We start from the raw sequence: 22,456 nt of genomic DNA on the forward strand, positions 1-22,456 counted from the left end.
TATTCCAAAATTCATGGAAGAGATTAGCTGTGAAGCATCCACATCTCTAATACACACCAGCTCCTTAATGCATCCAGGACAATTAAGCTAGACGTGGATACAACCAGAATTAGCAATTTATAAAATATATTTTTAAAGGTCTTGGATAAAGTTATAGGGCAGATATTTTCTTCAGATATCAAATCATTGTTGTTTTCTCTTGCTAGATACATATTAATAAGGAAGCATTCTGATGATGGAAGCCCTGCCAGTGGTCCTTTACTCATAATAATAATAATAATTTAGAAAGCTTGGCAAACATATAATTAATAATGAATGGGAATTGTATTCTTATAAGTCTAGTTTTATACACTTCAGATAGTCTGAAACTGTGCAATTTAAGACCAACTAGTATTTCATGAAGTTTTAAGATGCATGTTATATATTCAAATCTTGCACTGCAAAAACAAGGCAAAGTATCAACATCCCTTTGTGATTCAAATTTGTTTATTTTATTGTTGGTGGTTAGCTTTTTGTTGATATACTACAATTTAGACTAAAATAGATATGTATTTCCCCCTTTTTTTGTACCATGTCCGCTCTCTTGATTTATCACTTTTCAAGGAAACTTATACTATATATTTTTTCAGGATGCAAGACATGCTGCTGAAGGGGAGATTTATACCAAACTTAACCAAAAGATTGATGAATTTATTCAGCTTGCTGATTATGACTGGACAATGGGAGAGCCAGATGGGAGAGCCAGTGGCTATTTAATGGATCTTATTAACTTCTTAAGAAGCACCTTTCAGGTTTTTACTCACTTGCCTGTAAGTATAGAAAATGCAAGCAACTGCAGATTCTCTTTTTTCATGAACACTAAAGATATGTTGACAGATGCAGTGAGGAAAAGATCCAGTCCTGTTGTGTATCTGATCTACCTAGATCATGACATGTTGGAGCAGATGTGTAGACTTTATGTGGACATTAACTTTATTCAAGGATAACGCTAAACCATACCTTTGGCATTATGAAAGTGAGATTCAGTGAGCTCTTACCCCATCTTCTAATTTTTTAGAGTTTTGTAGATGGGAAAGGAAAGTATGATCTTTATGCTGTCTGTGATTGGTTTTTCTGATGTTATACCATGATTTAGCATTGCATCTGAACAAGGATGCTGTGATATTTACTTGGTTGACAAGTGAGGAATGAGTCATAGATTTGTACAAACACTTCTCTGTCCTTTTCATGCTCAATTTCTATATTGTTATTACTCAGAGTTTATCCTGGATTTGCATATCAGATTTAGATCTTGAATTTTTTTTCTAAATGAATTCTCATTCTGCTTAATCATACTATCAGTACTGATACTATGCAATGCCACAGTTAAAAGATGAAGGATTTTGGACCTTTCTTGTCCTTTCCCAATTTCTTAATACTGTAGTGGCAAAAGAATTAGGGGCTGACTTCCTGTTGGCATCCATTTGCATCATGTAAACTGGATGACATCACTGTTTGGTAATGGGAATATTTGATTTAATTAAATTAAAATCCCCGCCCAAAAAGACAAACAAACCCTTTAGGTCTTGAGGCTCTCCAGGAAACTTTGGGATCCCTCAGGATGGAGAGTGGGCTTTAATATTGGAAAATCACCAGCAGTGGTCCCAGGGTTATATCAAGACCTCCAATAGCAATTTTATGATATAAAATACTCTCCCCACCACATCCTGAGGCTCCCAATAAATTTCCCTGGGCGAAAGCGATTCCTAGAGAACATCAGAGCCTGAAGGGTAAAATTTTAATGTAATCAACAATTTCCATTTTCAGATGATGATGTCATCTGGGTTATGCATTGTAAATTTACAGCAATGGGATTTCAGCCAGTACAGTATATTGTATCTCCATTGGACCATAGATAAGAGTACTCCTTAACCAATCCTGATGAAATGTGAGAGGTCCAGGTTTATGCCACTTGCTTTCAAGTCAGTCTCAGGCACTATTCACAGTTACAGCTAGTCCATGGAAAGTAACCTTATTGTACTATTGTCCTCCCAATTGTGAACTATTTTGTTTCAAAATAACTAGTGCACATGATAACAAACTTTAAAACTGCTTTTAAAAATTGAAATTGATTACCAAAGCAATTTGAAATTTCTAATTTTAAAAATGATATGCTACTCTTCTTACAACACGACTATATGTTAGTGCAGTTTTGGGAAAACATGGTGTAAATGCTAATAATTGCATCAGTGCTGGGGTTTGATGGGTCATTTAAAACTTTGTATTAAAAATGTACATCCAGAATAGGATTTGGTTTTTGTCAGATTAAGTACTTCCTTGCTTCAAGTATATTGCTATTGTTAATGTTATGTTCTGGTTGTTGTTCGTCCTGTTTGTCTTTAGTTATTTCTTAATACAGTATTACCATTTCATCTGCTAGACTTTGTTTACATTTCATTAGCTGAAAATAAACCTTGTTTATGGGAGTTTTTCAAGAATAAATATGTCTGGTGTCTATGGTCTGTTCCCCTTTGCACAACTTGTTTACATATGTTATGAAAGAGTTTAGAATACTGTGATGAAAAATACAAGCTATGAAAACATTTCAGGTTCACTCTAAATATATAACACCATGCAAATCTTTTTGTCTGTTATCTTGCCACAATTGTAGATGGCATCTACTAGACATGGCAAACCAATTTAGTTTGTTAAAGTCCTATGCATAGTAAAGGTTGTTGTATGTTTATTCCTTTTTCCAGGTGTATGCTGATAAATATTTACCCATGGCCCGTTTGCATCTTTTGTGCAAGGTCTCTAGTAGTAAAGACAGCAGTATAGGCAATGGCAAGTGGTAGTTGAATGTTTTATAGAAACTGTTGAGTGAACAGGATTCAAATAGTGCTAAAATTGGAACTAAAACTCTCTCTCCCTAGTTAGTTTAAACTGATCTAATGATTATTTCCTTGAAATCTCAGTATTTCATCTCTATTTATAATCAGGAATAGAGATCCTTTAAAAAAAACTAAATTTCACTAGTGTACTCCATAAATAAAATGGGTAATTTTTGGAGCTTTTGGCTCATGATGTAATTTGTGCTTGATGTAGTTTGTGCACTGGCTGTGCACAATTCCTAGTTCTTGTTTAGTGCTTATAGCACACTGTGCTGAACTGGATTAGAAGAAATCAATTGTAATGAGTTCCTATCAACTTTTCATATCTTCTTTTTTTGAATTAAAATTCTGTCTCTGAGTAGGGGAACAACTCCATCTGGGGATTCGTTGGAATAAATCTTCATATGAAGCATAATCAAGTGATAAAATGAACAGCACCATTTTAGGTCAGGAACAGTAGACGTCAAGCTTGTACAGTCCCCTGTAGGTTTTTCACCCCAGGGGCCATCAGCTAGAAACAGGTGCAAAGTTGAGAAGTCTTCTGAATATATAGTCACCTCTAGAATTTCTTTTACATATCAGAACTGCAATTGAAACAGAAATACAGCTATTCATACATCTACACTATCTTGGTTTATTTAAGCTGGGTAATGTTGGAGAAAGGGGGGAAAGCATCTTGAAAAATATGTATTGTTCTTTGGAGATAAACTAGAACTGGTTTCCTCAGCTGTGTTCATCAGTCAACGAGTCATGCTATACTTTGAGTGTGTGTGTGTGTGTGTGTGTGTGAGAGAGAGAGAGAGAGAGAGAGAGAGAAAGACTTTAAAAAAATACTTGTGTCTGGTTACATCTTTAGTATACAAGGTCATCAGCAAAACCAGGGATTTTTATTTTTAGACAATGCATTCTAAATTTTTAGTGATTTAGGAATCCACAAAAACCCGTACTAAAATTAAACATGTTAGTTTTAAAGATAACTTGCTTTTCTGTTGCTTCCATTTGATGGAGACTCTGTGAATTAATGACTTCTAAAGGGTCCTGTCTTCAACAGCCGTGTGCAGCTTTTGCCTTCTTTATTATTTCAGTCCATCTTTTATTGATCTTCTCTTTACCTGTTGTCTTCAACTTTTTTCAGCATTATTAACTTTTTTTCATTAAATCTTGTCTTCTTATAATGTCCCCAAAGTATGATATTCTCAGTTTATTGATTTTTGATTCGGGGAGGTTTCAGGCTTGATTTGCTCCAGCACTCATTTATATGTCTTTATTGTGGTCCATGATATCTACAAAACTCTCCTGGAACATCACATTTCAGCTGAATTTTTCCCCCTCTCAGCTTTCTTCAATATCCAGCTTTCATAACTGTACATAGTAATTGGAAATACCATAGTGTAGATGATTTACATCTTGTTCTTTAGTAACAAATTCTTACACTTAAGGGGCTTTTCTGGTTCCTTCATTGTTGTTCTTCCACATCTCAGTCTTCTATTTTGACTGTCTCTGTTTGATTTGATGATTGAACCAAGGTATAGAACATCTTTGACAATTGCGATTTCTTCATTGTCAACATTGAAATTATATAATTCTTTTAAGACCTGATTTTTGTTGTCTCAATATTTAATCTTACTTCTGCTTTTGCACTTTTGTCTTTTACTTTCCTCAGGAGTTATTTCAAGCCATTGCTGCTTTCTGCTAATTATATGGTGTTGACTGCATACTTAAATTGTTGATATTTTGTCCAATAAATTTCACTTCTCCATCTGAATCTAATGCAGCATTCATATGATACCTTCTGTATACAGTCTAAATAGATAGGGAGATAAAATACACCCTTATATGACACATCTGCTATGAAAAACCATTCTTTTTTCTGTACATATCAGAACAATCAAATGTTGAGAAACACCAATTTCTTTTAGAATAATACATAGTTTTTAGACCTTGTTTGTGCTTTGCTATATACCCTGAAACAGCTTTCCTTGGATGTATTGTCTTACCTTCCTTCTCCATCTCTTGCTATAGTTTTAAAAATGTGGAGGGAAGTGTCACTTCAGGTATGAAAATAATATGAACAGTGACAAATATAAAGAAAAGTAGGGTGCAAGGTTTCTAAACTTAACTCTGAATAATTGTATTCTGTAATTTAAGAACCAAGGTTTCTTTTTTTATTTTTAGCTTCTGTAAAATACATCTGTAGCCAACATTAAAGCTGTTTCGTGATACTTTCAGTGGTCTGAAGAGCGGGCTTGTCCACGAAGCTCACACTAAAATATGGCAGTTAGTCTTTAAGGTGCTACAATGTTTCTGTCTTCTTTATATTTTATTTTGTCTTTGTTATTTCTTATTTTGGGTGGGGGGTTTTGCCTGACATTTCCTTGGAAAGGCAACTATTCCTATGGCTTAAAGCTTTTGCTCATCGCTGCAGTGCTGCATCTGATTCCTGGATGTGCTTTGTTCCCCTGAAAAATTGTTTGTTTGTTTTGAGCTATGTTGCTAGTTGATGGCAATAATATTTGTGTTTTTTGAAGTAAAAGATAGTATTTTGCATTTACACTGAAAATAAACATTTTTATTTGGCAGTTCAATATAGAAAATGGATGTACATATTTTTATGTCCTTGAATAGCCACAAATCACCCTTTAAGTGTATTTTTTTAGTAATAGAGCCAAGTAACAGATTGATGATAAATGGTTCTGATGCAACCCTTCCCCCAAGTGTGAGCAGAAAGCACTTCTGTATGCACATAGCCACAGGGTGATGGATCCTTCTGGCGGTTGCTTCTTATGCCCCATGGGGTGCTACTCCAGAGGGCACAGAGGTCTACTGCTGGAAGCTTAAAAGCCCCCATGCATGAGCAGAATACCATCTGCAGAGATTTGGATCCATCTAAAGAATTCTGAAATTATCATGCTAATTGAATATGATCCAAAATCTTTTCAAATAACATTAAGTAAATCTTTCCAGATGAGGTGCTGGAAGATATTGTTTATGCAGAATATGTTCCTGCCCTTCAGTTCTTCACTTAGCACTGTGCTTTGTATTAGTTCCTCAGTGTGTCAGAATATCAGTTAGTGCCTATGTATCTGTTTCCTTTTACAGCCTCAAACAGGAGGATATGTTGACTTTACCAAACCTGTAACCAAGGCAGATCAAATTCTTTTAAATCTCAGATGCTATTTCTGACCACTGAACTAAGCTTACTAGCAGCCGTTGCTTATTTTCTTAAGACCCCACCCCCGCTTACGTTTACCAAAATGTAATTTGATATTGACAGTGTATTTAATTTTTTGTTTGCTTGTTTTGATTGCCTTACTGGTTTCCTTCTCAGAATAACAACAATGACCATGCAGCCATGTCGGTAAGTAGACGTAAGCTTAAGAAAAAGCATGCAAATGGAAAACTGAAACTATGAACTACCTGCAGGCTTATTGCTTCATTACCGAGTGACTTATTACAAAGCCCTGTATTTTGTTTGATCTTATTTGCTACAAAGTTGTGTAGTTGCATGCAGGATCCAAGTTGAAGTCTAACCTCGGTCTTTGGGATGTCAGGGAAGAAGTAAACTTTTAAAGGCTTGCAGAAACATGATAGGGCATGCATTGCATCTCAAATGAGATCATTCAATGGGGAACCATAAGACCTCTTGGATTTGAGGTCAGGTGTCAAAATGCAGCTATGGGATGTGCATACAAAATAAGGTTAAAATGGCCAGATAATGGCTGAGAATAAAGAGCTGGTGAAAGTTTTAGTCTCTTTCAAACACATACTTTTTGAATGGAAGAGAATGTGTGCATCCAGATGTATTTTGTAAAGATGATGGATTGCTTTAAAGGATTTGTTTCAAAGTTATTTTTAGGTCTTCAGCATATTTAAAGTAGTTTATTTTATCTCAAAACAAATATTTTCATTATACTTTTAAACAGATTAGCTTGCTATTGGAAAACATTCCCTTAAAATAATCAGACACTTCTAATGTCAATATTTCTGTATTCCTCAGTATTGATATTTCAACAGAAAAAGAAAAGGAAGTGCCATGACAGATCAAATCTGAATCAGATTAGTTTTTAAAGCATTACACCAACCAAAAATATTAATTACGTCTCATTCTTCTTTTTTGTCATCCATTGTTCCCCAGCTCATAAAACAGCAAAAAAAATCTACATTGTTGTGGATACACTGGGATACAAACTATATAAAAGAATGGACAACACAGACAGAATTTTGACTAATAGCTAGTGTACAATTAAAAACAACAAAGAGCAAAACAGTCCAAAAATGCCTATTGTGTGGCAGCCAACATTCAAGAGTGCCACAGTTTGTTGTTCCCCTTTAAATTCTCAAAATGAACACACTGATAACATGGCTTTTCTTTGCAGCCTTATATAACTTAAGCCAAACAAATTGTTTTGTAATCACATATAACTGGTATTCAAGAAATCAAATGGCACAGTCTCTTAATTTATTTAGAAATGGATGCACCTTGTAGTTCGTTCTACTGTTAGTTCTACTTCTGCATAGTAGTTTGTGCAAACATGAACCTATCTTACTTTGTAGTTTCTGAATTTTGTCAGTTTGCTGAAAGAAGAGCAATGTATGTTGTACACTTCTTGCAGAAAACAAAAGATGTTCTTACACAAAATCATCTGCTTGAGTATGTAGATCCATTTGCATAACTGAAGATATAGTTGATAATGAGGCAGTAACACTGAAGAATGGAAAAATCCATGCTTGGTCATCCCAACATCTAACCTCATTGGTCATAGTGATCAGTTAAATCAGATGATGGAGTTTCTGTGTGGCATCAACTGCATAAGGATCCTTACTTTTCTTAGGGTTGTCTTTATTTGTGTATTTTACTATGTTCTATTTTTCCCCACTTAAGATACAATATCTGTTAAGGAACACACTATCATTTGATTGGTGGCATACAGAGCCCTTTGACTTGAAGTATTCATGATCTATTGCACAGTGGATTACTTTTGCAGACATTTATTGCACAGCTAGAGCCCTAAGAACTAACTGCAGCTATTTTTCCCACTGTTTACTTACTGAATATGCATTACTAAGCAGATATTGCAGCTGAGCTTTATCTTCCCAAAGTATCTGAACATTTTCTCAAAGTATACAGCTCAGATAGCCTCAAAACACTGCATGTGCATATGCACTCTACCAGAGTTTAGAAAGTTTTTTTTTAAAAAATGATGCTAATAATTCCATTGTTGTTTGCATATCTTGCTACAGCTAATTACAACTAGTTGATGAAATGCTAGAGCTCATGTCAGTTGCACAATTGTGTGTGGAACCTGGCCTGCAACTCCTGGTATCTAATCAATTAGCCGCATTAGCTGCAGTAAGTTATGCAAACCATATGTGATCACCAGTAGCATTCTGGCCAGTTAGTTGCATTTGCAGTTCAACTCTCTCACTTTCTCTGTAGTTGCTATCAGTTGCAATTTTTTAAAAGCTACCTTCTGTCCTCTAAGGGAGGAAACCAGGAAAATAAATAGATAGGTAAATTAATCTTCAAAATTACTAAAACAATTACCTTAAAATATACTCTTTATTTAAAAAAAACATTAAAATACTGCAAGCTTCTGGCCTGTGGTACAAAATGTACCTAACCAGTGATGCCAAGCCATCAGAACCATAGGTAAAGGTAAAGGTTCCCCTTGACAATTTTTATCCAGTCATGTTCGACTCTAGGGGGCGGTGCTCATCCCCGTTTCCAAGCCATAGAGCCAGCGTTTTGTCCGAAGACAGTCTTCCATGGTCACATGGCCAGTGCGACTTAGACACGGAACGCTGTTACCTTTCCACTGAAGTGGTCCCTATTTATCTACTTGCATTTACATGCTTTCGAACCGCTAGGTTGGCAGGAGCTGGGACAAGCGACGGGTGCTCACTCCGTCACGTGGATTCGATCTTACAGCTGAAGATCTATAGAACTTACAGCACAGAGGCTTCTATGGTTTAGCCCACAGCGCCACCACGTCCCTTGACATCAGAGCCATAGAAGTAACTAAAACAAATACATTTACACCAGAAATAAAGCGATGCTGTATCTCATTGTAGTACAATCATAATTTAGTTGTGCTTTATTTATTGATAAAAGAAATGTTAATTAAATACAAGCAACTCATTTTTTGTACCTAGTTTCTTCCAGGGTTTAAACTCTGTGAGGTACAGTTAAATTACTGTCTGTTTTTTATCACTGATTGTTTAAAATTTGTTCAGTATTACAGATGAAATATATATCCCAGCATAAAGAGACGTATTCGTGATTTTATCTATTTCCTCTATTAAATGTTAAAATTAGCTTTGTGACAAATAAGTTGGTCTTATCTTTCTAAGCTGTTTCCAGCTTTCATTGACAGTCCAGTTCTGACTCTGCTAAGGTTTTTGTTATATGTGTTTGCTCTCAGGTTGGAGTTATTGAGAAATAAACATCAATAGATTCTTCTCTTTAACATTTTGTAATGGTGGCGGATCCATAAGAAAGCAAATATTTCACACTATTTATACTGATGGTTGGAAGATATTATTCCTCCCTCACAACAGAAATTTATCTGTAAAAATTATGAACTCATTTTATTCCCAAGAAAGTTAGAATGTCTGATAATTAAGCTTTTTCAAGATTTAAAATTTTCATAAACCATTCTGCACCATGATCTTGAAAACCTGCTTATATGTTTGTTTTACAATGCAATTGTATTATGCATTTTAATCATTTTATTATTTCTTAGAACTGGGATGTTGTTCTGATTATTCCTTTTTATAGAAGAGAGTTAGTCTGTTTTGATCAGTCATCACTAACTACAGTTGTAAACATCTATTTAGTGGATTATTAGCATTTTTAATGAGAAGATGACAATATGAATCAAACTAATGTTTAAGTCTTTCCTTCACAATACGTGCTATAACATCACATACTTAAATATATATATTTGAATTACTTTTTGGATTTAATATATTGAAACAAAGGTTCTTTCAGTGTGTGGTTTAATAATGCTAAATTAATTATGAGCCTACTCTTTCAGAGCTAGCAGACATGTCTTGTTGCTCTCTGTTTGCTTGGGGATTGTAGATTGTGTTTTATTGTTCCTGTGATTGGCAGTAAAAGCCTTATTTCACAGCTTGCCGTGAAGGACTATTGGATAACGGGTGGTGGCACTCCACAAGCTATATTCAAAAACTGTCAATCAGAAGCTCACATAGGCTACTTAGAGAAAGAAGTTTCTTACCAATTCTTCCAAATGTCGTCTCATGCTGTCCTTGATTGGCACAGCCTGGTAAGAAGGATGGATGAATCTGTCACCGCTGGTTAATTGTGTTGCTGGTCTCAGTCTGACATCAGGTCTTTGACTCTTAAGTGGCTCAATACAAAACAAATTAGGAGATTGTAGTCATATTTCTCATTCTATATGCTTTGACTTCGTTGAATGCAGTCCATAAATCATATTGACTGACACCCTACTGAATGATGAAAGCTGCTTTTGAGACAGCTAGCATGGGCCTAGGAAGCAAGCACCATGAAGGTGCCATGGAACGATGCATATGGTTGACCCTTTGGGAATTTCCAAGGGGCCAAATGTCTCTTTACAACAATTGTTCTTAAGAGAAAGGCTTTTGGATACTACAGAAAGGATTTAACATGTCAGCAGATTCTCTTTCACTACCTCCTTTGAAATATAAGAAGTTTGTGTAAGGGTTTTCTCTTTTTGCTAACTTGTATTTCAGCAGATGTGAAGAGTGAGCAAAATGTAGGTGCCTTATCTCTAAGCAGGTGCTACTTTTTATGTAAGAGAGTCCTTGTTTCTTGGGCTTTGCAGTGATGGAATTAAAGTATAGATGGATGGTGTTGTTCGCTGTGGAGTACCAAATTTAAATGTAGGAAAATTAAATAAAATGTTCTAAAATGTTTAACTGATGTACTAACAGCAAACAACGATCCAGCTCTAATGATTAAGGATAATTATGGAAGCACTTGAACAATTCAATTTGAAAATGAGAAGTTTTTTTTAAAGTTTATATAAAACAAGTATTACTTGATAGAAATTGAAAGCAATTATAATAAAAGGCCTTGCAAACTGAGCTGTGAAATTGATGAATTTCCAAAAATACTTAATTGAAAGGGGGAAAAATCTGTTCCCAGTCTTGTACATTTTCAACTTGGACATCCTGTATCATGCAAAGCATGTACCATATATAAAGTATTTCTAGTAAATTTATCAGTCAAGGCAACCTCAGATGCCCATTTCATATACTTAATGCACAGATTTCAAGACTTCTTTTTCTTGGCCGAAAAAAACCCTTAGTGATCCCAAAGAGTTTTATGTTAATTTTCCCTTTGTTTCATTTCTTTTACTGTGCCATGCGAGCAATAAGCCTGTAGTCCAAGTGCATAGTTGAAAACATTTCTGTTGATATTTTAAGGTTTTCAGCGTTTGTCTTCCATTACAATAAACATTCAGTGTGAAACCTTCAGTTTTAAAAAGCCACAAAAATTGACTCTCATATCCATATTATGACCATTACCTTGTGCTCCAGTGCTATTGAAATGACATTTTAAACAACGGAATACTGTACATAGATTTGGTGAGAAAAGAGAAACTGAAATGTGTACAGCAATGTGGTGCATTATATATTTGCATATATCATTGAATTGGATTTTAATTTTTGTTTAACTTTATTACTTATTAATATGCTCACTGTTATTATATTTCATAACAGTGACACCAAAATATATGTAAAATAGGATGTGTAGCTAATTCGATGGAGTACATCTTGAAGCCAACATGTAGTTGTTTCATTAAATCAAAGTTACATTAAAATTAAATTAAGCTAGCTGATTATGCTCTTCCCTCCCCTGCTTCCTTCCTTTTTCTCATTCATGTTGATATTATTCCATCTGGAGAATAAAATTGCATGTCTCCCAATATAATTACTACTGAGTTTGGCAGACATTTAAAGCATGCTGGGTGTGTGTTCATTTCTTATCTGCATTTTTAATAGCTTGTTTGTTCATGTCAAAACTAGTTTCTTAGTTGCAACCAGGAGAGGGCATCCAATAGAACAGGTCTGTAGAAACTGTTTAGAATTCCAGAAATGTAAAAAGAATATATACTGTAGTGCTCAGGTACAGGTGCATACCAAAAATAGCTAGGTGGGATTTCACAAAGGTATCTGCCATGTTTTTTTCATTTTGGGCTCTGACAGTAGCTGAATGTATGTAAATGTTAAGCAACTTATGTTTCTGAAGTCATCACCAACTTCACTACTTTGTCTTCATAATTACTAGCTTACTATGTTCATACAGACCAAGAAAATAATCTTCTGTTAGCTGTTGCCAAATCTCTTTTTCTGAAACCTTGTATTTTCTGTTTGATGAGTATATAATACAATTGACTGATGTCATCATTCTACAGTCAAACAATCTTGTTTACTCTGAAGTAGGTCTCTCTGTGTTCAGTGTTGTTCACTCCCACGTAAGGGGGTATAGGATATCACTCTAAGCTGTAGTTCAGTTTGCCATTATTATGAGTAAACACCATTGAATAATGGGATTTACTTCTAAGTAAACATGCACAGGATTTCTGAGAGTTATAACACTCTTAGAAATATTTTTTCAGATTATGTTTGAGTTACTGCATTTAGGTTATGATCTGGTTTGGGGAAATAAATTCCATTTTAAATTAATGGGACTTGGTTCTTTAGAAACTTGTAAAAGATGACATGTTAGCATGTGGCAGCTAGGTCTAACCTGCTTTTAGCAGTTGTTGGTAGTGGCATTTGTGCTGTTTGCACTGGCATTGAAGTGTGTGTCTTTGGACCTTTATGTATGTTGTGAATAGTAAAAGGCTGCATGTAATTAAGTGAATATCTGATTTTTCTGCATATATATTTCCCCATATATAAAGAGAGAGTGCATAGACAAGGAGGAAGATATTTGAATATTAATAACAAAAAGTGTATGGCATTCTAGGATGTATGTGTTAAGAATAAATAGCCAATAAAGAACAAGTGAGGTTTTTTCCCCTGTATACCTCTTTTCTGATTTGTGGTGCTGAAGACAGAGATAGAGGTAGAGATATAACATGTTAGTTTTAACTCTATCTTTGCTGTATTCATGAGTATTTTAAAAGGAATATGTATCTATGATACCTAAATCTTGCCAAATAGCATAAATGAACATGGTTATTGGATCAAGTTTCTAGAGGACAGTGTTGCTCTAAAAGAGACTTCTAATTTTAACTGGATAGTGGGAGCATTAAGTGTTCATTAACTGTCTGTCTTGAGATTATTAAATATTGGGAAAGAGTGCTCATTCTTACAGTGATGTTACTTGTTTCTTACAGTTTCTTTTCTTTTCTTTTCTTTTTAAATAGGGAAAAGTAGCCCAAACTGCTTGTATGTCAGCGTGCCAACACTTGTCAAACTCCTTAATGCAGATGCTGTTGGATAATGACTTAAAACAAATAAGCATGGGAGCCATTCAGCAGTTTAATTTAGACGTCATACAGTGTGAATGTAAGTATGAGATTCTAAATTATATATTAAAGTTGAGGGATTTAATCTTCATTAGCAGAGATGGCAGAATAGGTGGCATATGTGATATTTATAATATGTGATATTATAAACTGCTTTGGAATGTCCTGAAAGGAAAGGTAGTAGAGAATAAAATATGTATCATATTGGGATGTATATATTTTTAAATTTTCACAATAGAAAACAAAACACATATATTATTAGCACATAAACGTGCCTAATAAATTAAAAGAAAATACTAATGCACCCCTCACCCTATGGACAATTACCCTGTTTCCCTGAAAATAAGACCTAAGCCCGTATGATTTTTCAGGATGCTCGTAATATAAACCCTACTCCAAAAAGTTTCACAGTTAAGTGAAACCCCGCCCTCCACCATTGTGCAGCAACCAGAAGAAGATGACATGACTGTATTTGAATAAATGTAGATTGTTGTACATGAAAAAAAAAATCCCCTGAAAATGCCTAATGCGTTTTTTGAAGCAAAAATTAATATAAGACCCTCTCTTCTTTTTGGGGAAACATGGTATATCTTACTTACTTTTTCTTATAATCTCTCATAGACATTTTCATTATGAATTATTAAACTAGTCCATTTTTATTTATTTCACCCTACCTTTCCCCTTGAAAGAACCCAAGGTGGCATACATAATTAAAAAGACAATACTTAAAAGCTAAAAAACGGTAAGTATGCAAATAGTTAAAAAGAGCTAACAAATATTATATTAAATATGATAAATAAAATCACTATTAAAACACATTTAAAAGCAACAGAGCACAACAATCCATTAAAAAAATACTTCTCGGACTTCCAGTCACTAAAAAGAGGCCTTCCTGAAGAGAAAGGCATTTGCCCACCTACAGAAGGACAGCAAAGATAGGACCAGCCTAGCTTCCTGTGGGAAGGACTTCCAGAGTCTGGGAGCAGCAACACAGAACACCCCATAGCATGCTTGTGAGGGTGATGGGACTGAGAGAAAGGCCTCCCTGATGGTCTTAATTCCTGAGCAGGCTCATAGAGGGAGATGTGGTCTTCTAGATAGCTTGAACCGAAGCCATTTAGGGTTTTATAGGTTAAAGATAGCACTTTGGATTGTGCCTGGAAATGGATTAGCAGCCAGTGGAACTGCTATGACAGGGGACTGGTATGTTCCCTGTAACCAGATTCAATTAGCAAATGGGCTACAGCATTTTGGAGCCAGTGGAGTTTCCAAACTATTTCCAAAAGCAGTCCCACACAGAGCGTGTTACAATAATCCAGCCGAGATATAACTAGGTCATGTGTCAGAGTGGCCAGATCAGACTTCCCAAGAAACAGGTGCAGCTGATGCTAGTTTTAACTGTGCAAAGATGTTCCTGGCCACCGCTGAAACCTGGACTTCCAGGTTCAGAAATGAATCCAGGAGCACCCCAAGCTGAGCACCTGTGTTTTCAGAGGGAGTGTAACCATCCAACACAGGCTGAAACCCTGTTCCTTGAATTGCTTTTCAATTGACCAGGAACAGCTTTGTCATGTCTGGATTAAGCTTCAGTTTATTCACCTTAATCCAGTCCATTACTGTGACCAGACACTGATTTGGAACTGAAACAGCTTCCTTGGATTTAGATGGAAAGAAGAAATAGAGCTGGGTGTCACTTACATATTGTTGCCACCAAACTCCAAAACTCTGGACAGCCTTCCCCAGTGGTTTCATGTACATGTTAAATAGCATAGGGCAGTGATGAACTTTTTTGAGCTTGAGTGCCCAAACTGCAAAACAAAATCAACTTATTTATTTTGAAGTGCCAATACTGCAATTAAAACCTGAATGGTGTGGTTTTAGTTTAGAGAAAGCAACTGATCCTGCACTGCAAGAGTTAAATGCTTGTGTTTTTTCCTATGGGCGGTATTAACAAAGAAATACTTACTGGTCCTCCAATCCCCCATTGGGCTAGACTGGTAATGGTCGCCATTGCACCCCTCTGCTGGACCACTGCACCAACAGAGGGGAGTGCCAAAATCTGGGATCGAAGGACGGGTAAGTATTTCTCTATGGTGACTTATGGCTCGTGTGCCCACAGAGAGGGTTCTGTATGCCAGCTGTGGCACGTGTGCCATAGGTTCACCATCCCTGGCACAGGGGACAAAACAGAAACCTGAAGCACACCACAGGCCAATTGTGTCAAACAGTAGCCCCAGAGTGGCACCACAGAGGGATACCACAGGCCAGAGTGTCAAACAGGAGCCCCTTAGCACCACCCTCTAGGTTCTTCTTTCCAAGAAAGACTGGAGTCACTGTAAAACAGTGCCTCCAAGTCCCATTCCAGAGACACAACCCAGAAGGATGCCATGGTTGATAGTATCAAAAGCTGCTGCTGGTTAGGTCTGGGGAAATAAGGTAGGTAATTTATCTTATTCATTAACCCCTGGAGCTGAAAAGCCACAACCCATTCCACACCTTGCCAAAGAATGCATATTAGAGACTGGCTGGTATAATTATCCAATACTGTGGGGTCCAAGGACTTTTAAAAAAAACAATGGTCTTACTAGTGCCTCCTTTAAGCATGCTGGGATCCTACACTGCTACAAGGAGGCATTCACTACTTCTCAGATCCCCTTGGCCAGTCCTTCCCTGGCAGCTATTAAAAGCCAGGAAGGACAAGGGTGCAGCAGACAAATGGTAGCCTTCACATCTCTAAGGGTCCTGTCTGTATCATCAGGCTGTAAAAACTGAAACTTATCCTTAGCTCAAGACAAGCAGGGGCTATTGTTACTTCCACAGGACCTGTATTAACAACAGCATCTAAGTCAGAGTAGATCCAAATGATTTTGACTACAAAGTGCTGTTCAGATTCTTCACAGCAAGCTACAGTGTGGTCTGCGTTCTCTTTCTGGGGACTGTCATATAATCGGCCCTTGACCCCTCGTACAAGCTGTGTTGGGCAACTCTTGTGCTACCACTGCCACCGAATAGGCCTTCCAGTGGTCTCTAGCCCATGTTCAGTCAGATTTATTCTGAGTCTTTTGCCATTGTTGCTCCAGTGTCTGTCCCACTAATTTCATCACTACTAGCCCCCCAGTAAACCGGGGGGGGGCAGTTTCACTCTATTTCATGGGAGGGGATGCTTAGGTGTGATTGTGTCAACAGCCTTGGCCATTTCCCCATCAACCAGGGCTTTGACAGAATTGCCTGCTGAGGCAACAGGAAAGTCATAAAGTAAACTTGTAAAGTAACTAATAGGATGGGCCACAGTTGGAGACTTTTATCTGTAGGTTATCTTGACCTAAGCTCTGGATTAAATAATGGTTCTGAGCTTCTTCCAATCATTTAATTATAATTTTATTATACAAGAATATAATTTTGGGCCTATCATTTATGCTATTCAAAAAAACAGAAAAAGTAAAATAGAAGGGTACACTGTGACCATAACATTGGCTCACATTTAATAAAAAGGTAAACCCAAACTGAGGTTCAACCTTAAAAGTGGTGTGTGTAGATCTTTAGCAGCTGTTTTTATGAATATATATTTAGGATGGTTTTATAAATAAAGTGATAAGGAGGAAGGAAGATGGGAAGTTTTGTCGCTTAATATTAGAACTAACTTGTGGATTTTGATCATGTCTGATCCACAACCTGTCTTGAGGCCTTCTGAATCTGGTATGATTTTGACATTTGTTTCATAAATTCTATCAAGGTCACCTTCTAGAAAACAGTGTGTAGGATATAATTTATGTCCCTGTCACTGTGCTATGGCTTTTATGTTCATTGACAGTTTTGAATTATTGGCTATAACAGTACCATATACTGTTGGTACTGTGAAATCTTTGTACTATACATGATAGGATCAATTGCAAAAAAAATTGTACCCAATGTACTAGGATGTAGCAAAAGCTCATGTTATGATAAATTGCAGGACATTTTGGAGAATACACATCCATAAGGTCGCCATAGGTCAGGAGCGATTTGATGGCAAAATAACAATAATAAATTGCTAGATTTTAAGATGGTGTAGGACTCTACTTGAGCATTATCATATATGGTTGAAACTTTTCTTAACCTTGAATTCATCTTCAATATTCTGGCTTCCTTTTAATTCCATCATTATATTCTAGTCAAATGCCCATCAAAGTGACTGGAAGAAAGAGACCTAATTAATAGACACTCAGGAAACAGGATACCAGATTTTGGGTTTTAGTATGGATATATTTGGCAGTCTAATATATTGTACTATGTGTAGGACAGATTTTAAAATTCTTCCAGAAGATCTTGGGAGTTCCTTATTATAAAGACATGAAATAGTTTGGAAGTTTATCTGAAGGTCTCTTTGTTACTAACCTCTTACAGTGATATACATCCCAAGGCGGGTTATCCATGTATTTTGCAATGTACTATCAAATCTCTAAAGTTGATAATAAGGCCAGCAGACTTGGCCAATTACTGGTATGCCATGTGACCTGATTATGAAACTGGATGCAGAACATAATGTCCTTTACAATTTATCTGATTTGAATGGCAGGTGTGTTGGGGTTTCTTAGTAAGCAAGGCAACCTGGAAAGTATTCACTGAAAGTATAAAGCTTCTTTGGAAAGACCATCCACAAAGCACATTCCATTACTGAAAAGACTAGTTCTAGTGGCATAATACAGTTTTTCATCTATTTGCTTATGCAAATCCTAAAAATCATAATGTAGTGTTTTCCTTTGGAATCAAACTGTGCACCATCGGACTTTGGAGCTGTCTTTTGTGAAACCCATTTATTTATGTTGTGTGGAAAACTATGTTTGAAACTCACTCATCTAAAAATATGCTCCATGCATTTTTTATGTTCAGAGGAAAAGAACCAGTCTCTTATTAGCTGCTTACAAACCCATAGGCTCATGTAAAGTAACTGTCATGATTTTGTTACTTTTTTCAGCTTCAGTGTTTGATGAGTATCTAATTTGTCCAAGAAATGGCCCAGTACACTGAACAAATATGCAGATTAGAGGAGAAGGTTAAATATTGTTTGGTTGTGCCATAATGAGGTCTTGCATTCTGGAATAGATCATACCCAGTCAGAATATTTAGGTGAAGAAGTGTGATTGGGAAAAGAGACCTATCAATAAAAAATCTGTATTGATTAAATAAAGCCAATGCTTGTTGCCAGGTCTCAATACTTTCTGTCAAATGTATTATCGTTGATAGTGTAATATCGAAATCCTAATACTTGGTATGTATCTTGTGGATGTACTGTAAAGTGTTGGAAATCTGCAGATGGCATTATTTAGAGCTATGACATATACACAAACATTGTCATGTTGTATCTTGTTTCCCTAAGACATTCATTGTTCTGATGGTCTATAATATAACCTGAATGTTAATAATTTAGCTACTGTATGATTTACTTTTGGAATCTGTATTATTTATGTAGAGAAGAAAAATCAACTGGATGTAACTGTCCCAAGAATAAAATGTTATTGTGCAATTTACGTTAATAGTATGGTTGAAAGTATTGATGACTAAGGTTCTAGTATTTTAGAGAGCTGTGTTTTAATAAATATATAGTGGGCGTTTTAGCACATTTCAGCCTTTTTCTGTTAGAATCTGTTTGAAAGTTTCAAATGCCATTGCCAAAAACTTATCAAAGGCATGGATAACATTTTAAACCCCACTCTAACACTATTGCTTTGACCTTTCTACTTCTGACTGTAAGTCTCATGCTCCTTTCTAGTTTTTTTTATTAATGTTATTCGATATTATAATGAAAATAAATTGATGTGGGACTTTGGATTAAAATTAACTCCACCTTTTAATTGTTTTCTTACTTTGCAGTATTTGCCAGTTCTGAGCCTGTGCCTGGATTCCATGGAGAAACCTTACAGTTAGCATTCATTGACCTCAGACAAGTAAGATGTTATTTAATTATTAATTATCATGGTTTTATTATTACAATTTTTTTATTCATAGCCTAATGTCTAAACAGTCCTCTGTGCTAACAGAAGGCACTGATGTGTGCATGTGCAGACTTGTTGACTCCTCCTACAATTGCATCACATGCTTCTCGAGAAGGTCTACAGTCCTCCATGGGGCTGCAGTGGGAGGGAAGCAAGGTGCTGCAACAGAACAGAAGGCTAGGAAAAGCTCTGGTCGCAGAGCAGAGCCCCAAATTATCTACAGTGTCCTTGGAATAGAACTACTGTACAGCTAGATTTTCAGCATGCGATATTCATCCTATTCTCTGTTATATTGATGTTTCTTTGGCAAAGTATAAGACAGCTGTTATCATTATCCACAATATTATGACTGTAGAGAAGTATGTTGGCTACACTGTACTCTCGTATGGTTTCCATCTGAAATTATTATTTCTATATTTGTGCTTTAGTCTCATTAGAGATAGTATTATCTGTAGATTTTCTCTACATACAGTGGTGCCTCGCTTGACGAGGATAATCCGTTCCAGCGAAATCGCTGTAGAGCAAAATCGTCGTCAAGTGAGGAAAAAAAACCATTGAAACGCATTGAAAACCAGTTCAATGCGTTCCAATGGGTAAAATACCTCAGCGTCCAGCAAAGATCCTCCATAGGGTGGCCATTTTCCGATCCCTGTTTAGTGAAAAATCCGTCCTAAAAACAGTGGGGAGTCATTTTGCACAGCGGGTGGCCATTTTGAAACCCGACAATCAACTGTTTTTAGATCGTCGTAATGCGAAGAATAGGTTCCCGAAGCAGGGAACCGATCATCGTCAAACGAAAATCGCCCTTTGAAACATCGCTATTGCGATCACAAAAACATTGTCGTGAATCGATTTCGTCATTTAACGAGGTAATCGTAAAGCAGGGGACCACTGTATTGTCTAAAGTTTGTAGCTGCTGTTTTTGTTTCTTCTACAATGGCTGGCTGACTTTGCTGTTCAGTTAAATAGCAGGCCTGAATCCATTTGGTAATCCCAGCTAGAGCTGACACATTGAATCAATGGGATTTATGTAAGTGCTGATTTGCTCTTCAAGAGTTGATTCAGTGGGTCTACTGTAGATGAGCTAGCATTTGGATTTTAGAACATATTCTGCTGCCAAGAAACAGGTTTGAATTAAACTTTGTGGCAATAAAGCTAGAAATATTGTGTATTTCAGGACCTGCTTTGTGATATCCCAAGGTCTTCCTTTGCAAATAGATAACATACATCTCAGAAATAAATTGATCCACATTTATGCTATTTTTTATTTTGGATATATTGCTTATTTATCTGCTTTTTTTACACATTCAGTTATACCTTCTTTAAAGACACATTTTGAGTTTGTGTTCTAGATCCTAATAAAGTGTTAAGTCAGTTGCTGCTGGAGAAATTAATTAGGATTGGAAGGAAAATACTGTCTTATTCTCCATGTTGCACACTTTTATTTAATTTGTTTAGAATGGAAAGCAATTTTTCAAGGCACTTAATATAAACATAGTCTTGACATTCTTTTGCTCATTCAGTTTCACAGGTTCATTTTTTAATAACTGATTATTACTTTCATAAAGCAAACAGATGTATGTCTCCCTCATTAAATCTCAATCTGCTGTAATCCAAGATTTCCAAAGCTAAACAAACAGCCTTCTGCCAATTCAGACCATTGATCCACCTATGTCAGAAATTGCCACTAATTAACAACATATCTTCACGGTTTTAGGCAGGATTCTTTCTTAGCCCCACCACAAGATGTCAAGGATTGAGGCTGGGAGCACGATGTTGCTTTTCTAAGTGTAGAACTCAGCAGTATCATGCTGTTGCAGTGGTGATTTGGGGTTCCCCAGTTGTAGATATGCTTACTTCACTCACTGCAATTCCTTGAAACTTGTACTGTATATGTTAGTAGTCAGTTCAGTAATCCTATACCTATCACCATGGCAATGAAACAAGATTGCCAATAAATGCCACAGGAGTTTCTGTATCCTTAAATTGCGCAGGTATGCAGAGACATCTTTAGTTAGTAAATTTTGCCTTTAGAAACCTTGGGACACAGGAGAGGAGCCTTTAATAGTCAAAATCATAATTGAATCACTGCCATCAGGATAGGGACTGCTGGTCATGATACAGAAGTATTTTTTTAATATATTAAAGGTTCACCTGTCTCATCCCAAGGCTCCCAAAGGCTTCCCCAGAGCAAAAGGGAGCCCTGGAGAGTTTCGGAACCGAAGCTTTCCTTTATTTTAAATTAAATATTTCTGATGCCTGATCCAGGTTATGCCAGTGTAAACATAACTTGGTCCAGCAAGACAGTCAAATGAATTTTATGCTTTTGTGTTTTTACAATCAATGGTATTAGTCAAATGCTGTTACAGTTTGAATATACTAATATCTCTGATACTGACTCTATGACATTGAATTCTTTAATTCTTGCTGAGTGATGTATGCTGTAACTTTCAATATCTCTTTAAACTAGAGCTAAAATGCAACAGCAATAAAAGTAAAGTATTAAAATCTCTCCTAAACCTTTTTTAAAAAAATAAAAGTTATGCTTGATCATATTTATCCTGCAATCCTAGGGTGGCAAGGAACAAGGAGAAAATTCATAGTTTTCTTCCCTTGAGATACACTTGAAGCTCTGTTGCCTGCTGTAGAAAATACATAGCTAAGTTCTCAGTTATTTTACATTTTCAAAACTACTTACATGGAAGATCACAATCATTTCCCATATGGGGAAACTGAAGGCACTGTTTCTGTCTTAAGCATGACATAATACTCTTCAGTGTTTTACATATCTGTTCAGAGTTTTCAGTATCCGTTGCATGTATTAAAAAATACATTGCTATCTGGATATTCGGTCAGTAAATATTTGCATACATTTAATTTAATGTATGGATGCATAATTTATTATAGCAATTAGGCCCCTTTTCTTCATTGTCTAGTTAGGAATTAATTGCAGTGACTCAAATCCTTACAGAAAGTAATATTTAGCTTTTATTAGGGATTTAACACCTTCCCTCCTTCTTTACTTATGATCCATTTCTTTCTCAATAGGGCAGATGACAGTTCTTTTCAAGAATACTTAGAAAGGCAACAGAGCCTTTTTTCAGAAAGTTCTCATAAGAGGTCATGC

The 22,456-nt window shown here is 36.1% G+C and overlaps 1 protein-coding gene across 11 annotated transcripts in view; it reads left to right on the top strand.

Annotated features, from left to right (window-relative positions):
• Positions 1 to 22,456, top strand: part of EXOC6 (exocyst complex component 6) — a 112,553-nt gene that overhangs the window by 66,458 nt on the left and 23,639 nt on the right. For 7 of the 11 annotated variants that reach the window (XR_013543954.1, XM_020782900.3, XM_020782903.3 and 4 more), the window contains exons 18-21: positions 630 to 809; positions 6,199 to 6,228; positions 13,256 to 13,397; positions 19,208 to 19,281. Coding sequence is in view for 10 of the 11 variants with exons in the window: in XM_020782900.3 (XP_020638559.3) it covers positions 630 to 809; positions 6,199 to 6,228; positions 13,256 to 13,397; positions 19,208 to 19,281 (426 nt within the window). In the remaining variant the exon portion in view is untranslated. The remainder of the gene's footprint in view (positions 1 to 629; positions 810 to 6,198; positions 6,229 to 13,255; positions 13,398 to 19,207; positions 19,282 to 22,456) is intronic. The other 4 variants (XM_020782904.3, XM_072995330.2, XM_078391322.1 and 1 more) reach the window with 1 other exon arrangement.

This window comes from Pogona vitticeps, chromosome 3 (assembly GCF_051106095.1).
Source record: "Pogona vitticeps strain Pit_001003342236 chromosome 3, PviZW2.1, whole genome shotgun sequence".
NCBI lineage: Eukaryota > Metazoa > Chordata > Lepidosauria > Squamata > Agamidae > Pogona > Pogona vitticeps.